The 15284-nt window shown below is 39.4% G+C and overlaps 1 protein-coding gene across 1 annotated transcript; it reads right to left on the bottom strand.

Moving 5' to 3' along the window:
- Positions 1-8489: 8489 nt before the first annotated feature.
- On the bottom strand, positions 8490-13269 carry LOC117379037 (galectin-related protein-like). Its single transcript, XM_033975755.2, has 5 exons — positions 13221-13269; positions 11828-11869; positions 9781-9869; positions 9337-9517; positions 8490-8724 (listed from the first exon to the last, which is right to left on the bottom strand). The coding sequence occupies exons 1-5, from the start codon at positions 13248-13250 to the stop codon at positions 8581-8583; spliced, it is 486 nt and encodes a 161-aa protein (XP_033831646.1). The 5' UTR covers positions 13251-13269; the 3' UTR covers positions 8490-8580.
- Positions 13270-15284: the final 2015 nt, after the last annotated feature.

Below are 15284 nucleotides of genomic sequence, written 5' to 3'. Positions count from 1 at the left end.
TATTATACAGATAGGGCTGGACTGAGGACTAAACAGGGTCTGAACCAGGTCTATAGCAGAACTAAAAGAGGACTAAGATAGCTCTCTAACAGGAATAAACCAGGTCCAAGCAATAATTAAACCAGGTCTATATCAGCACTAAGGCAGATCAAAGCCAGGACTGACAGGAATAAACCTGCCCCAAGCAAGAACTAAACTAGGATTAAAGCAGCGCTAAACCTTGTCTCAACCAGATTATAATTGAACCTAAACCAGAACAGACAAGGCCTCAGATGTTTTACATAAACAAGAAGCTAGCAGAACAACAGCGATCAAATCCAATAATAGAGTTTGCATAAGCTCAAATAACCTTTACACAATAAGACTGTAAGACTTTCCCCTCCTCTCTGTAAGAAGGTTGTGGATTAGACTCCTGATGTCTCTGAGTGGCGTGTGCATAGTCTTTTTATAATTTAAAAAATGTATTACCAAGACAATTAAGATTATATTAATCAGACTTGTTCTATTGTACTCAGTGGTTTCCCAACCACTTAGCGTTCCGACGGCCCTCCCGCGGGCCGTCGCCTTTACGTTACAACTGTACATCAATGTACGTGTATTTCTGCGTAACTCAAAGTACTTTACAAGTAGCAAAATTGTGATGGTGTCATGTGTAAATTTGATGGGTTTTGTTTACAGTATGTTTGCTGGGTAACAGGCAATGTTCCCTCAAATTTTTCACGAGTCTGAGCAAACACACAAACTCCCTGAGTGTCCCATGGGCCACTGTGAGCGACATCAGACATGCGCACTGTGGTCATGCTGCATCACATCCATCCAAGTTAAATGGTTTATTAAAAGAATCAAATTACCGCATTTACATTTGTGTTATAAGACTTTTAATTAAGTGCTTTAGCCACTTATACAATGAAAATGACAAAAATCTTGCTCATGACCTGTGTAGTATGTTAATGCTATTGGAAGTATAAATATTTAATTTTACAGTTGGCTTGGTTTGGTTGGAAGCTCATGTTTTGCCATAGTTAAACTCCAATGTTGAAAACACACTTAACATTTTTATGATAAAGCTCTGACTTGTATTATGAGTAAAAGCCATTGTGTGAAGCTTTTGCTGTGACTGAGTGAGATTGTCCTACTGTGTCTGGGAGACAGTCCGGTAACTCTTTTTCAATATATGACACGATCATTTGATTTTTACAACTCATAAACTAGTGACAGTTTCAATGACCAATACACACTGAGAGGAATCTGTATCTGCACACCCAGCTGCTCTATTACTGTACATTTACATATCATATAAAAATACAATATATAATGTGTATTTGTACATAAAATATATTCAAAACAAGTGGTATGGGTCAAAGTAAATATATTTACAAACCACACACTGCAAACAGTGAACACACACACACTGGAAACTAAAAATACACTGTACATGTGACAGTGTGACAGTCATTCTGTGACAGAGGTTGGAGGATCGAGTCCCGCTCGGATCAATTTCTGTCATTGTGTCCTTAGGCAAGACACTTCACCCAAGTGGTGTGTGAGTGAAGGATTGGTGGTGGTGGTGCAGATTGGCATTAGCTAATGCTAATAATTACAAATAATACACATTTGACCCACAATTAAGTTAATAGCAGAATAAACCACGCTTACCAATCAGGAACAGCATCCAATCCATCAAAACATAAGGTCCCTCTGCTCCTGAGTCCATCATGAGATCTTCACTCGGTTCCACAAACTGCTCCGGGTCCAAGATACCTCTAGTTGAACTTGTACAAACATCCACAGTGTCCTCGGTCGCGTACTTCCTTTGTTTTGTCCATTTCGTCATGTCATGTTTAAAACGCAAAACTGCTGCAAAACAGTGCATAAAGTTACGCAATTAGGCGCGGATCTTTGCCCGAGGGCGGGCCGTCAGAGCGTTAAGGGGTTAAACACTTAGAATCATTAGCGAGTTTTCACTCTGCGTTGGCCATGTCACGTTGCTGTGATTTCTATGCTAGTGTCCAACCAGGAAGTAAAATTAGAAACCAAAATTGTCAAATTAGGAAAATCTAGATTTTATTTACCTGGAGTTTAAAGAATAGCCGGGTCTAACCTGTCGTATATGCACTTTAGACTTTATTCTGTAACATATTAAATTATGACATTAAAACAGTAAATGTTGAACTATAGTGATTCTAGATCATTATGATGTTGTTCCTTCTTTTTTCACTTACATCTGAACTAAACTTCAGCATACCCATGGTAACCACAAAGCCCTTAACTGGAGTTTAAACAAGATTTTATTCTGTTACATATCAAATGATGCAATCTGACATTAAAACAACAAATTCCACCATAGAATGTGATCCTAGAATATTGTGTGGTTACCATGGATACCTTCGTATCCATGGTAACCACAAAGCCCTTTGTGGTTACCATGGTAACCACAAAGCCCTTTGAATCAAAGCACTTGAAATTCGGTGCCATCTATCCACATTTGAACCAAACGGAGGTGACACATAACAGAAAGCTTCTAAAGCAGTGAGAGAGAATATTTCAACTTAACATTTTTACATTTTACAACCTACACAAGAGTCCACAATGCCAGTTCACCCCGCATGGTGGACACCCGAACCTGCCCAGGTGGCCACGACACAACACCTGAATCCAGACTATCTGACGGAGGAAAAGAAAATAGAACTGAAAAAACAAACTAGAGTCAAACCTCAAGTCGACGTTTATAAACCTCCAGTCATAACTAAACCCAAACCTGTTGTTATAAGTGACCAGACATTAACATCCACGACACAGCACTTGAATCCAGAATATCTGACGGAGGAAAAGAAAATAGAACTGAAAAAACAAACTAGAGTCAAACCTCAAGTCGACGTTTCTAAACCTCCAGTCATAACTAAACCCAAACCTGTTGTTATAAGTGACCAGACATTAACATCCACGACACAGCACTTGAATCCAGAATATCTGACGGAGGAAAAGAAAATAGAACTGAAAAAACAAACTAGAGTCAAACCTCAAGTCCAAGTGAGACAGCGTCTTAGAAATATAAGTGACCAGACATTAACATCCACGACACAGCACTTGAATCCAGACTATCTGACGGAGGAAAAGAAAATAGAACTGAAAAAACAAACTAGAGTCAAACCTCAAGTCGACGTTTATAAACCTCCAGTCATAACTAAACCCAAACCTGTTGTTATAAGTGACCAGACATTAACATCCACGACACAGCACTTGAATCCAGAATATCTGACGGAGGAAAAGAAAATAGAACTGAAAAAACAAACTAGAGTCAAACCTCAAGTCGACGTTTCTAAACCTCCAGTCATAACTAAACCCAAACCTGTTGTTATAAGTGACCAGACATTAACATCCACGACACAGCACTTGAATCCAGAATATCTGACGGAGGAAAAGAAAATAGAACTGAAAAAACAAACTAGAGTCAAACCTCAAGTCCAAGTGAGACAGCGTCTTAGAAATATAAGTGACCAGACATTAACATCCACGACACAGCACTTGAATCCAGACTATCTGACGGAGGAAAAGAAAATAGAACTGAAAAAACAAACTAGAGTCAAACCTCAAGTCGACGTTTCTAAACCTCCAGTCATAACTAAACCCAAACCTGTTGTTCCCAAACCAGCTGAGTACCATAAGCCAGCACTGCGTGTCTTAACAGACAATTCCCACCCTGGAGCTTGCAAAAGCAGAAATCTCATTGAGAAGGTGGTGGAAAGAGTGACATATGAAGAAACACACAATATGACTGTATTTCCACCCTCTGACTCTGCAGCTCAATCCAAGACGACGATTCAGTTGATAGCTGACATTCTAGACAGGAATGATAAGCAACTGTTTGTCCTTAAAGACTGCCCAAGTTTAAACCGAACTCTGAAATGCCACATCGCGGTAAGCTTGGTCGATGACACAAAGGAAGCGGCCAAGAAGATCAAGAAAATTTACAGAGAATATTTTGCTGGAGAACTGCAGGTAACAGAGAGCAAACACGTTGAGCGGGTACGTAACTCCATAAGGGAGTTTTTCCTCTATAGAATGGCCAAACAGGGAGTGCTTGCCCTGTTGACCAAGCTGACTTTTCTCTCCAAGAATCACCCTGAACACATTATGGTTGCACTGATGGAGGGGCTGGATTGTTTACTGAGGGATGTACTAGTGCCAATCATCATCAAGTGCTTCTATGGTCGCCTCATATCACAGTCTGATCAGACTGTCTATAGAATTGACAAGTTTATAAATCATCTGGCGAACATCATAGAGTTCCACTTGAAATCTAACAACAAGGCACAAATATTCCAGCAAGTAAAAGATGAGATCCTTGAGGTTTTAGTTATGGTGGACGAGTGGCTGCAAAAGGAAGCACAAAAACTGTCCGGAGGGGAAATCGACCTTGCTTATAGAAATATCCACCAACTAATGTCTGTAAGCAAGCCCAAGACAGCCCCTGTCACAAAGATAATACCAGCTACCTTGCAGCCGACTCCAGCCCCTGTCCCAACTAGGCCCCGTATTTGTCCACGAGTCCCCGTCTCAAGGAAGTCCCCTGTCTGTCCAAAGACACCAGCCCCTGTCCCAACTATGCCCAGTATTTGTCCACGAGCCCCCGTACCCAGGAAGTCCCCTGTCCGTCCAAAGTCACCAGCCCCTGTCTCACTGACACCCCCTGTTTCTACGGAGAAGACCACCCCCCCATATTGTGCAGCAAAGACACCAGAACAGGTTCATATGCTGACCACACCAGTCTCTGTTGAGTCTCAAGAAGCCTCTGTTCTCAACCTCAACACAGATAAACCTCAAAGCTGTTTTATGAGAGTTAGAGAAGCTCCTGTCACAAATACAGAATGTCCAAAGTCACAAGCCTCGGTGATGCCTCCTGCTTCTATGAAGAAGACCGCCCCCCTACATTGCTCAGTTAATAAGCCGACCACACCAGCACCGGTTTATAATGAGAAGGCATGTGACCTTTCCTCAGTCCGACAGGCCAAAACGGTGATAAATAAGATACCGTCCAGCTGCAGTGACAATGAGCAGAGTGAAGACAGCAATGATGAAGAAAGTGGGGAATGCTTATGGAACCTGGAGCTCTTCACGATTATGGCGCACACTATAGTAGAGAGGGTGGGGAAATACAACAAGGTGTATGAAAAATACGACCTGGATGAGAAGTACTTCAAAATCAACCGTAAGTGCTTAGCAGCAGACCTGGCTGCTGCACTGAAGGGATGGCACATTGCTGTGGTGCCATCTGTTGACAGTGCTCTGAAAGTAGCCAGGCAGGTGATCAAGGAACTGAAAAAGAAGTACTCAAAGAAACAAATCTGTACTTATTTTGTAGAAGGCTCCTTGACACGTATCATCGTCCAGGTGGCTAAAGAGCGTCTGGTCTCAGGTACCTTCATGGTACATAAGACCTACAGCTGGGACAGACGGGACTTCTTGTACTTGACCATCAGACTGCTCGTTAAGCTGTGTAAAGAGGAGCAGGTATCCACCTGCTCCTCTTTACACATTCCAACCATCGCCAACCGTATAACTGCTCAGTTATTGGAAGAGCTCCAAGGTGGCCCCTTTTTTATCAAACCGAATAAGGATTATATCAGAAAGGTGGCTGACAAAGTGTCTAAGAAGATTAGGAAGTACTACCCCAGAGAAGCCTTCATGGATCTCCTCCAGGATGGAGCAGCGGACAGAGTCATCTTGGATAAGCTGAAGAAGAAGCTGTGTACACCTCAGAAAGGTGTCAGGCCTTTTTTCAAGGCCATAGGCAAAACGATTGCAGCTTAAAACACTGTCTGCAACCAAACAGAGACAGAGCTCTTCAAATTAGCTCAAATTAGACTCACCACGACTAGTAAGAGCAGTTTATAATAGTAAGCTGCTCTTACTGTCATAACTGCTAATGCAGCTACCACAGATACTACTGTTAATGTACTTTGCCTTGTAAATTCACTGTTAAATCTAAAACTACAAACTGTTGCAACTTAGAGGGGTAGGGTGGCATGTAAGTCTTTTGGTAAGACCTAAAGACTTACATGCGATGAAACAAATCAAACATTGATCACCAGTTTTAATGCTTTTAAATGCATTTACCAAACAATCGCATTTCTGATGTGGTTGGTTGGTGAAACAGTTTTGCATTGAGAAGTCTTGGAATTGGTGCATTTAATGTGAACAATTTTACAAAAATCACAATAAAACAACCTACAACAAAAAACTCTAATAATCTATGAAGTGATTTAAAACGTGTGTGAATTTAGTGTGTGTATTTATTATAAACTTTACAGTTTATGTCACGGTAACTGCAATATTGCAATACAATGGTATGTTCACACCGCACAGATGCTCAAGTAACCACAGTATCCATGTTTTAATGAGGCTCAACACACACACATCCTGTAATTGTTCTATTCAACTATGAACCAATTCATATTTACTCGGCTCTAGGCTGCAGAGTGTGTCATACGGTGGAGGACACTGCCATTTTTACCAGAGAAGGAAAAGGGTACAAAACTAAACAAAATCACAAATGAAACAATTTTCTTCAATTAACCACTTTACGTTACAATTTTACAGCAATGTACGTGTATTTCTGCGTCACCCACACAAACAATCTACACATCAAATGAAAGCTACGGCATTCATCTTTCTGAATATGTAAACCATTTACACCTGTAATCACCACAGTTCTGACAGGAAAGCCGTTTTTACAGAGAAGTCAGAAATGTGGATTTGGACTTCACTTACCATTGAGCGCTCTGGCTCTGTCAAACATCAACATATTCACACAAAGTTGGTCTCATTCGTTCCGTAAAGGTCCAGAGAATATAGTCCAGTCAAGAAATTATGTCCACAAAGGAAGTTAGAGCCTCCATGTCCAATCTGCTGCAGGAAAGTGAAATCTGTTCCGTCACTTCTCTGCATTTCTTTTGTCAGTTTCAGGCATAATAAACTTCTGACAGCGCCAACTTTGTTCCTCAGCGCAAAACAAACTTGTTAGCTTGTGATAGAAACCAAAGTTGGCCAAAGGGATGTGGGTTACTGGAGCCGCGGATAGTGAATGAGTGCCACAGATGACTGAAAGAGTACGCCCCACTCTCCCCCTTGTAGAATCAAGCTGTTACATTACACACGTTTAGTGATGTTTTCCTCTTAAAGTGAACTGCGGAACACGCTGATGCGTGACATGCAGTGGTTTACTGTAAACAGACGGAGTTTGCTGGGCGCGTAAAAAGGCGAGACTGGATATAAAGATCCGCGCGTAAAATTACGCGCGCGTATAGTGTAATTTTACGCAGCAGTTTTGCGTTTTTATGTGTGTTCCAAAGTGTATAAATGCTCAGCAGACAAACTTACAGTGATTTTGACACCTGTGGGTAAAACTACAGGGTGTTACCTTTACAAAGACCCCAAACTAGTGCAGTTACTACTGAGGGTTCAATAATGGTGATTATTTTAATTTGGAGAGGTCAGAACAAAGGCAATTTCACCAAAATGACCCGGAATGCTCTATATGGGCCCCATTAGCCACATGAAGCACATCAAGATGGTACTACATTTGCCACGTTCACTGTAGCATGGCCTCATCAAGGGTTGCAATCGCCTCTGTTATCTTTTGTTTTAGTTTAATAAATATCTTTGTTCGATACACAATATCTTTAACATAAACCAGGGACTAAACCATAACTAAACTACTAAAACCAAGAAGTAAACCAGATATTAACCATGGACTAAACCAATGTTCTAAAACAGGACTAAATAAATTCTAAGGTAGCCATAAACCATGGACTAAACCAGGATTAAACTAATAAAAGCAGGAGGTAAACCAGATATCAACCATGGACTAAACTAGAACTAAATCAATGCTGTAAACCAGATTTAAACCAGGAATAAATACTAAATACTTGAACTTGAAATAAACCGTAACTAACCCAGAACTATTGGGCAAGTAAATAAAGAAAATAATTATAATAACCAATAAAACAGACACAATGACATGATAATATTTTTTTTTAATATCACATAAATATAAAACATTTTTTCCTGAATCTCTTTTACAAAGTCCTTCAAATCAGCGCAGTTATAAACATACTGTGTGGTACGAGGTAGTGGACATTTTTGTAAATATTCACTTCACAGTGGTCATGTTTGTAGTTTCTTTGTTACTTTTGGCTCATAAAAAAAAAATGTAGTGACCAGTTGGTTTGTTGGACCAAATCTTTCACAATTTTGAAGTTGTTTTAAAACCTTTTTTTCCATTTAAAACTTAATACATTATAATTTACCACAGAATACAGTTTAATGATATAGTTACAGTGATAAATACAAAAATAAAAACAGAAATTGAACCATAACACTTGTCTCTGTACATGAGTTACTTCTATACTATAGTTATATATTATAGGACATCTGGCACAAAGGGAGGGCATCTGACACACACAGGGAACCGTAGAATAAACAACTCCATTACTATACATTTTTGTTAGTTTAAAATAAATATTAGGAATGATCTGAAGTTGTAGTGTTACGAGAGTTAAGTTTGTTCACGTTTGTGTTTTATGCGAGCTTGGTGAGAGCGACGCTGCCTCTGACCCACAGAGTGTCGATCTGATTCAAACACGTGATTTTATGAGAGAAATCAAACAGTTTCTCTCCATCAACGAAGAACCGAAGTCTGCTCTGCTCACAATGAATCTCCAACTGGAATAGAGAGGACAGGTCTAAGTAAAGACTAAACCAGGACTAAACCGGGACTAAAATAGGTCTATACAAGGACTAAACCAGGACTAAACCAGGGCTAAACCAGGACTAAACCAGGACTAAACCAGGGCTAAACCAGGTCTAAATTGGTTCTAAGCAAGAACTACACCAGGACTAAATCAGGACTAAAAAAAGGACAAAAACAGGTCTAAGCAAGGATTAAACCAGGACTAAATCAGGTTTAAGACTAGACTAAATCAATATGACATTTAAGCAGTAAATTCCACTACAGAATTTTGACCTGTTCTTCAGTTTAGTTTTAAGATTTCTTTTAAAAAATGTTGTCTTTTCTATTTTTATTTTTATTTTGGTGAAGTTTATAATTTTTCTTCCTGGTTGGGCACGGGCAGCAGATATGACTAACAGTTATGAAACTAGTACCTAACAACCATGAAGAAAACAAGGCCCACAATATATCTAATTTACACAATAGTTGATGATTAGACTAATAAAACTTCCAATTAACTGATGTAAAACTAAGATAAATATTGACCATAGGTACAATCCCACCAAACCAAACCAATTATATAAACATAAAAACCACTCTCTGACCCTGAATGGTTGTCCTCTGATGAAGGGGAAGAATGGTGCATCTGATTGGCTGCTTCCCCAAACTCCACCCACACAGGCCCGCCTCTGCACCTGACGGTCTTTGAAGCGCACACACAGCTCTATGGCCACATCCTCCGGGGGGCGCTCTGAGCCAATCCCACATGTCAGCGCCACGTAGAACCTGACGGAGAACAAGCAAGAGCAGGGGGTTACACACATGGAGGGTATCTGACACACAGGGAGGGCATCTGACACACAGGGAGGGCATCTGACACACAGAGATGGACAAGCGGAGGGCATCTGACACACAGGGAGGGCATCTGACACACAAGGAGGGCAACGGACACAAGGGGAGGGACAAATGGAGGGCATCTGACAGACAGGGATACATTAGGACGGGAGGGCATCTGACTGACAGGGAGTGTGGGATGGCATCTGAGTTACCGGTCTGGTTTTGGGTCTATCATTCCCACGAGCTGAAGCCTCTTCCCTGGACGCAGACCTCCAGAGATGTGTCCCCTGAACGGCACTGACTGAAACAAGACAGACACAGGCATTACTCCAAACAGATTTAACAATGTCATTAAAGACATTCTGATACTTTGCAGTGACATCAAGCTGGAGGTGTTCTACATGTTTCTCTACAATAGATTGTTCAGCAGCTTCCATGGCTACTCAAGAAAAAATAGAAAACAAATTTAAATAACACATTTTCAGGAGACTGTGATCAACATGAATGTTCATGGTCCTGTTTAAGAGCTTGATTTTCAATAAAAGGGTGAGACTGACTGACTGAAAGCACAAATCACTGTGTTGTACCTGTTGTAGTTCCAACCAAATTAGAACTTTCTGGTCAGATTGTGTTGAAATAAAGCTCAAATTAAAGTCTAAAATGACTCTCTCTGATCTGAATAATCACTCCCTAAACCCCAGGACTTGCCACTCATCAATCAGTGCTAGTGCAGCCTCTGCAGCTCAGTGACTGAATTCTGGAGGTTCTGAGTTTCACATGAGGCCTGTCCATATACTAAGTATGAGAAAAACTAGTATGTGTCTCTATCTGCAGCTTAATGCTCTGGCAACACAGGTTCAGTTGTGACTGTAGTAGTTTGCAGGCTACTTAATACAGTTAAATTAATTGCTCAGCCCTGAATCAGCCTATTGATACTTTGCAGCTGATTTCATGGCCTGGGGGTATGATGCTAACTCTAAGTACTGCTCTATCTGAGGTTTGTTAGGTTTAAACCAACTGGATTTCAGCTTTGAAACTGACACCCCAAATGAGAGACTCATGTGAGGCTCATTCTGTTTTGTGATCCTCTTGAAGCAGAACACTTGACTTAAACATGTTTACCTTGTATCTGGGGACAGAGTTTATGAAATTTAAGATGAAAGATTCAGTTTTTTTGGTTGAGGTCTACAGCTAATCCTCTATCAGTAAAAGCCTGTGGTTTGGAGGAAGACATTTGACTATTTTCTGTTTTAAATAATTTTAATTTGAAAGTCTGAATTATTTCTGCTGGGATTTTTTTAAAAGACAAAATTAGATCAAATTGAAAATCGTCATCGTTCAATATGAGGGACTGAGGGGGGCTGATCATTCAGCCTTATATTAAATTGCTAAGTTTTTGTATGTGTATTTCTGGTATTAGCTTTCAAATATAGAAAATACCACAACACTTGAGTTTACAGTTGCAGAGAGACAGCACATGACTAGCACCCTCAGGTCACAGCAAGAAGGTTCTAGGTTCGACTCCTGGGCCTTTCTGTATGGAGTTTGCATGTTCTTCCTATGTCTGGGTGGGTTTTCATGGATCACTTTGGTGCAACCCAAAACATGCAGAATAGGTCAAACTCTCTAGTTAAGGAAGTCCTGGCCAGATGTGTGCTTTAGTAACTAAGAACTTGTACTTTTCAGAGGATTTTTACACTCTAATCCTACTTGAGTAATATTTTTATTGAAGTAACAGTACTTTACTATTTTGTACTTCTACTTGAGTACAGTTTTTGGCTACTCTACCACCTCTGGTCCTGAACAAGACTAGCTCAAGATCTGGAGATGGGTCCCACTGCTCCTGACAGGCCCAGAGACACTGAAGGATGGGTCAAATGCAGAGGGCATATTTCCCTACAGGGACCATAAAGTGAACCTTAACCTTACCTTCTATAGGGTTTCCTAGTATTGACTGTGTAGTTTCAGTATCATGACAACACACCTGCACAAAGGTGTAACTTCCTGCCTGGTGTGAATGATGTGATACAAGGAGGAGGGCAGTGCTGAGTGTGTCTTTAAACAGAGACTAACGGAGTTTAAACAGTAGGACTCAGCTGTCATCACAAACTTTACACCACATGAGTCATGCTGGGTTATGTTTAAAGAGCATTTCCTCTGCTTAATTTAGACTCAACTACTTATTATTCACAAATATGCTGTGTGTTGAAATATTAAAATAAATAAAAAATATATATATATTATGGATAATTTTCTTACCAGATTTTTGGAGAGACTGTCACTGGCTGCACTTCCCGGTCTCTGTGAAGGAGATACAATCAGCTATTATTATTATTGTTATATATTTAGCTGTAACCACTGTCTAATTTTAAAGAAGACCTATTGTGCGTGCATCTACTACATAATTATAATCTATGACACCCATGGATCATTATCTTATAGTTTGGGCATTTTAAATCGCAATATTGACCTAAATTAATAAAAGAATCAAGACCGCTGACTGGTGCAAAAACTGCAGTGTCCAATGGGAACTGACATCACCATAAACGTCATCACAACAGCCTCCTATGGATAGCTGTACATCACACTTGCGAGCAGCGGATTTTTTCTTTCATTTGTACCAAAATAACTAAGTGAGGCTCCCGAATCCTACGTGTATCATCAATTAAGAAGTTGATCTGCAATATGGCGTCTTGAAAATAAGCGACAGAACAACTATCCCATGGTTAAAGGCTCTGAAAAGTCTACATTGCGGAATACCTCAACTCAATTCACTTCAGTCATTATAAATAACCTAATACCACAAACACATCATTTTTTGGAAACTCATAATCACTGACAATGATTCATTCACTCCACACGCTACAGCTGCCCTGGGACAGACTGATGGAAGCGAGGCTGTCAATGTGCACCATCAGCCCCTCTGACTACCACCAAAACTCTCCCACACACAACAGCCATTAATACTAGGTGAGGAGGATGAAGTGTCTTGCCCAAGGACACAGCAAAAGTGGGATTTCACTGTCAGGTGTTGCCAAACTACAACTACCACCTGACAGCTTTTATTACTATACACTAGAGCCTACTACTGCTATTACTACTAGCCTACTACCTATATTTTATACTGTCACAACACCTTTACCACCTTTTCTACAGGCTATTTGATTCCACTTGACTGAAAGTAAGTTTTCCAGTCACCTAAACTCCATTTTAACTTATAAACAGCCGTATGTAAACCATTAATAGTGATTTTTTTTTTTTTTTTTTTTTTTTTGCAAACTCAAAATGATCTTTAGTAATCACTGCACCTCTGTGTTTCTTGAAGGTCGCTCGTGACTACTTCACTCTACTACGTGGTGGCCCAGTCATGTGACCAACGTAACTCAGATTTTACGCATCACTTAAAAATACAAAACAATCACGTAAACATACAAATACATGTCGTTTGTCGTTTTCCTAAGTGAAGTAGTTTACAGCGAGTTCAAGCACTTCTCCTGTGTCTGCGTCCTTTACGTAACAACAGCCGTGTATCCAAAGTCTATGCGTAAAGTTGACGTTTCACAGCGCAAAACCAACACGTAAAGAGCTAGATTTCGTGTTTGTATCGTAATTAAGTCCAAATATTTACGTCAGATTATGTGTTTTTACTTACTTTCTTGTCCTCTGTGCCAGCTCGTTCCATGTCGACTCCAAACCAGGAAAAAAAAACAGGAAATGCCCTGAAGTGCAGCTTTTTTACGCACAGTTTTCCAGGCTCCAGGATTCACCAGCACCCCTGTCTGGATAAGATGCTTTTAATTACATGGCATTACGTTAGATTTTTGAACCTCCCGAGACTTTCTGAATTAAAATTACACAATCAGTTGGAGTAGTACAAAACCAAAATATTACAACCTCAAAAATAATCCCAAAGAACAGTTAAAAAGTAGTCTCTAAATAAACAGGCCACTCAAAATGGTACTATTATACTTCAGTAAATATAAGTGAAAGACTATTTGTTGTAGCCTATACATGAATTATTATTATTACATTCAATATTTGTTAATAGTGAGTAAAGCAAAGTAATTCTAGTGGTATTACCAAAGAACAGAAACCACAAAAATCATATCTGAAATAAACATTTATAGACTTAATCATGGAGGTAAAAGAAGACAAAACTTTTACTTAACAACAGTGGGGCAGTAGTGACTGTCCTTGAGCAAGACACTTCACCCTCCATGCCTATATATGAATGTAGTATGTGGTGGTTGTTGGCAGAGGTGGGTAAAGTAGGCAAAAAATTTGACTGCCGTAAGAGTAACATTGCCTCAAAATAATATTACTCAAGTACAAAGTAAGAGTATAAAAACAAAACAAAGTGTGAACGTGTGAGAATGAAACAAAAACACAACTGCAGGGATGTTTTTGAGGAGGTAACATTATGACCTAAACATCACAAGAGTCAGTTTTGTGTAAGAGGATCTTTAAAGAGCGTTAAAAATATCTCCCTACATGTTTTTCCCCCTATAGTTTAAAATCAATACATGTAAATAGTTTCAAAAGATTTTTCTTAAATAAACAGGAAAATAATAATAATAATAATAATAATAATAATAATAATAATAATAATAATAATAATAATAACAAAAGCCTGAGCAACTTACTTTTGAAATGCTAAAATGATGGTCCTGAAAATGATGTGAGCCTCATGGTGAGAACTGGTTCAGATCTGATTCAAACAATGAGCCCGTTGTTTGAATGACCCAATTTTTACTGTATCAAAGTCACTGTTGAATTTTGTTTCTGTTGTGGTGTTTTGGATTCCCTGCATAGTCTTAGCAAGGACACCTATAGAGTTTGTTCTTCTTTAACATTATCAGTTTCTCTGGTCAACTTGTATCCAGGCTGTTCTTCTTAGCTCCTGTTGAAACCTCCTTGTGTGGAAGCATAGTCTTGAATGGACGATACTAATGTGCAGTGTTGAGTATTCAAGTTACCAGGTCCAGGACTGATGGTAAATAATCTTCTCCAGCCTCAGACATCCAGAGTCTCCTGCTTCTCTTTGCAAATGTAGGACTCGTTTAATCAACACTTTTTTTTCTTCTACATTCATGTTGTTGGCTTTGCTGCTGTGACTTTGGAGCAACTAAATCAGGAGGAAAAATTGAGAAAATTTTGCTCAAGTAAGAGTAACGTTACTTCAAAATAATATCACTCAAGTATAAGTACAAAGTATTGGTCCAAGAAATTATGTAAGAAGAGTAAAAGGTATGTGGGAAAAGAACCACTCAAGTAAAAGTAACTTAAAGAGTAACTGTTGGGACATAATCTGATTTATACTTCGAAGTGAATGTAACTGGAGGGACAAAACATTAAATAGCGCACAGAATCTGGTATTTTCAAAGAATAGACAAAAATGAGACAAACTAAATCATATCTGAAGGAGCAGTGCAAGAAACACAAATGTTCAAATCATTTCATATTGTCGACATAAAGCTTTAGACAGTCGTAGAGGAACCAAAATCTTTACTGAAGACTTCAGTCAAAATATTACTCAAGTAGGAGTAAAATATGCTGCTAGAAAAGTACTTTGAAAAGTACAATTTCTTTAAATAATTACTCAAGTAAATGTAACTGTCTAATTGTAACCGAGTAAATCTGATGTCATAATTTCAGATGGAGATGACATCATGTCTTTGGGGGTGAATAATGGCACCACTTTCCAAAGCTATGGTGA

The sequence above is a fragment of the Periophthalmus magnuspinnatus genome, chromosome 1, assembly GCF_009829125.3.
Source record: "Periophthalmus magnuspinnatus isolate fPerMag1 chromosome 1, fPerMag1.2.pri, whole genome shotgun sequence".
Classification (NCBI taxonomy): Eukaryota; Metazoa; Chordata; class Actinopteri; order Gobiiformes; family Gobiidae; genus Periophthalmus; species Periophthalmus magnuspinnatus.
The sequence above is the reverse complement of the archived record's forward strand: the minus strand, read 5'-3'. Positions and strand labels throughout refer to the sequence as shown.

Excerpts from the sequence above, each read along its gene's own strand:
- LOC117379037 (XM_033975755.2), bottom strand. The coding sequence starts at position 13,250 with ATGGAACGAGCTGGCACAGAGGACAAGAAA. Across the intron at positions 9,870-11,827 it reads ACAGTCTCTCCAAAAATCTG|TCAGTGCCGTTCAGGGGACA; the intron begins GTAAGAAAATTA and ends GTCTTGTTTCAG. Across the intron at positions 8,725-9,336 it reads TCAGAGGACAACCATTCAGG|TTGGAGATTCATTGTGAGCA; the intron begins GTCAGAGAGTGG and ends TCTCTATTCCAG.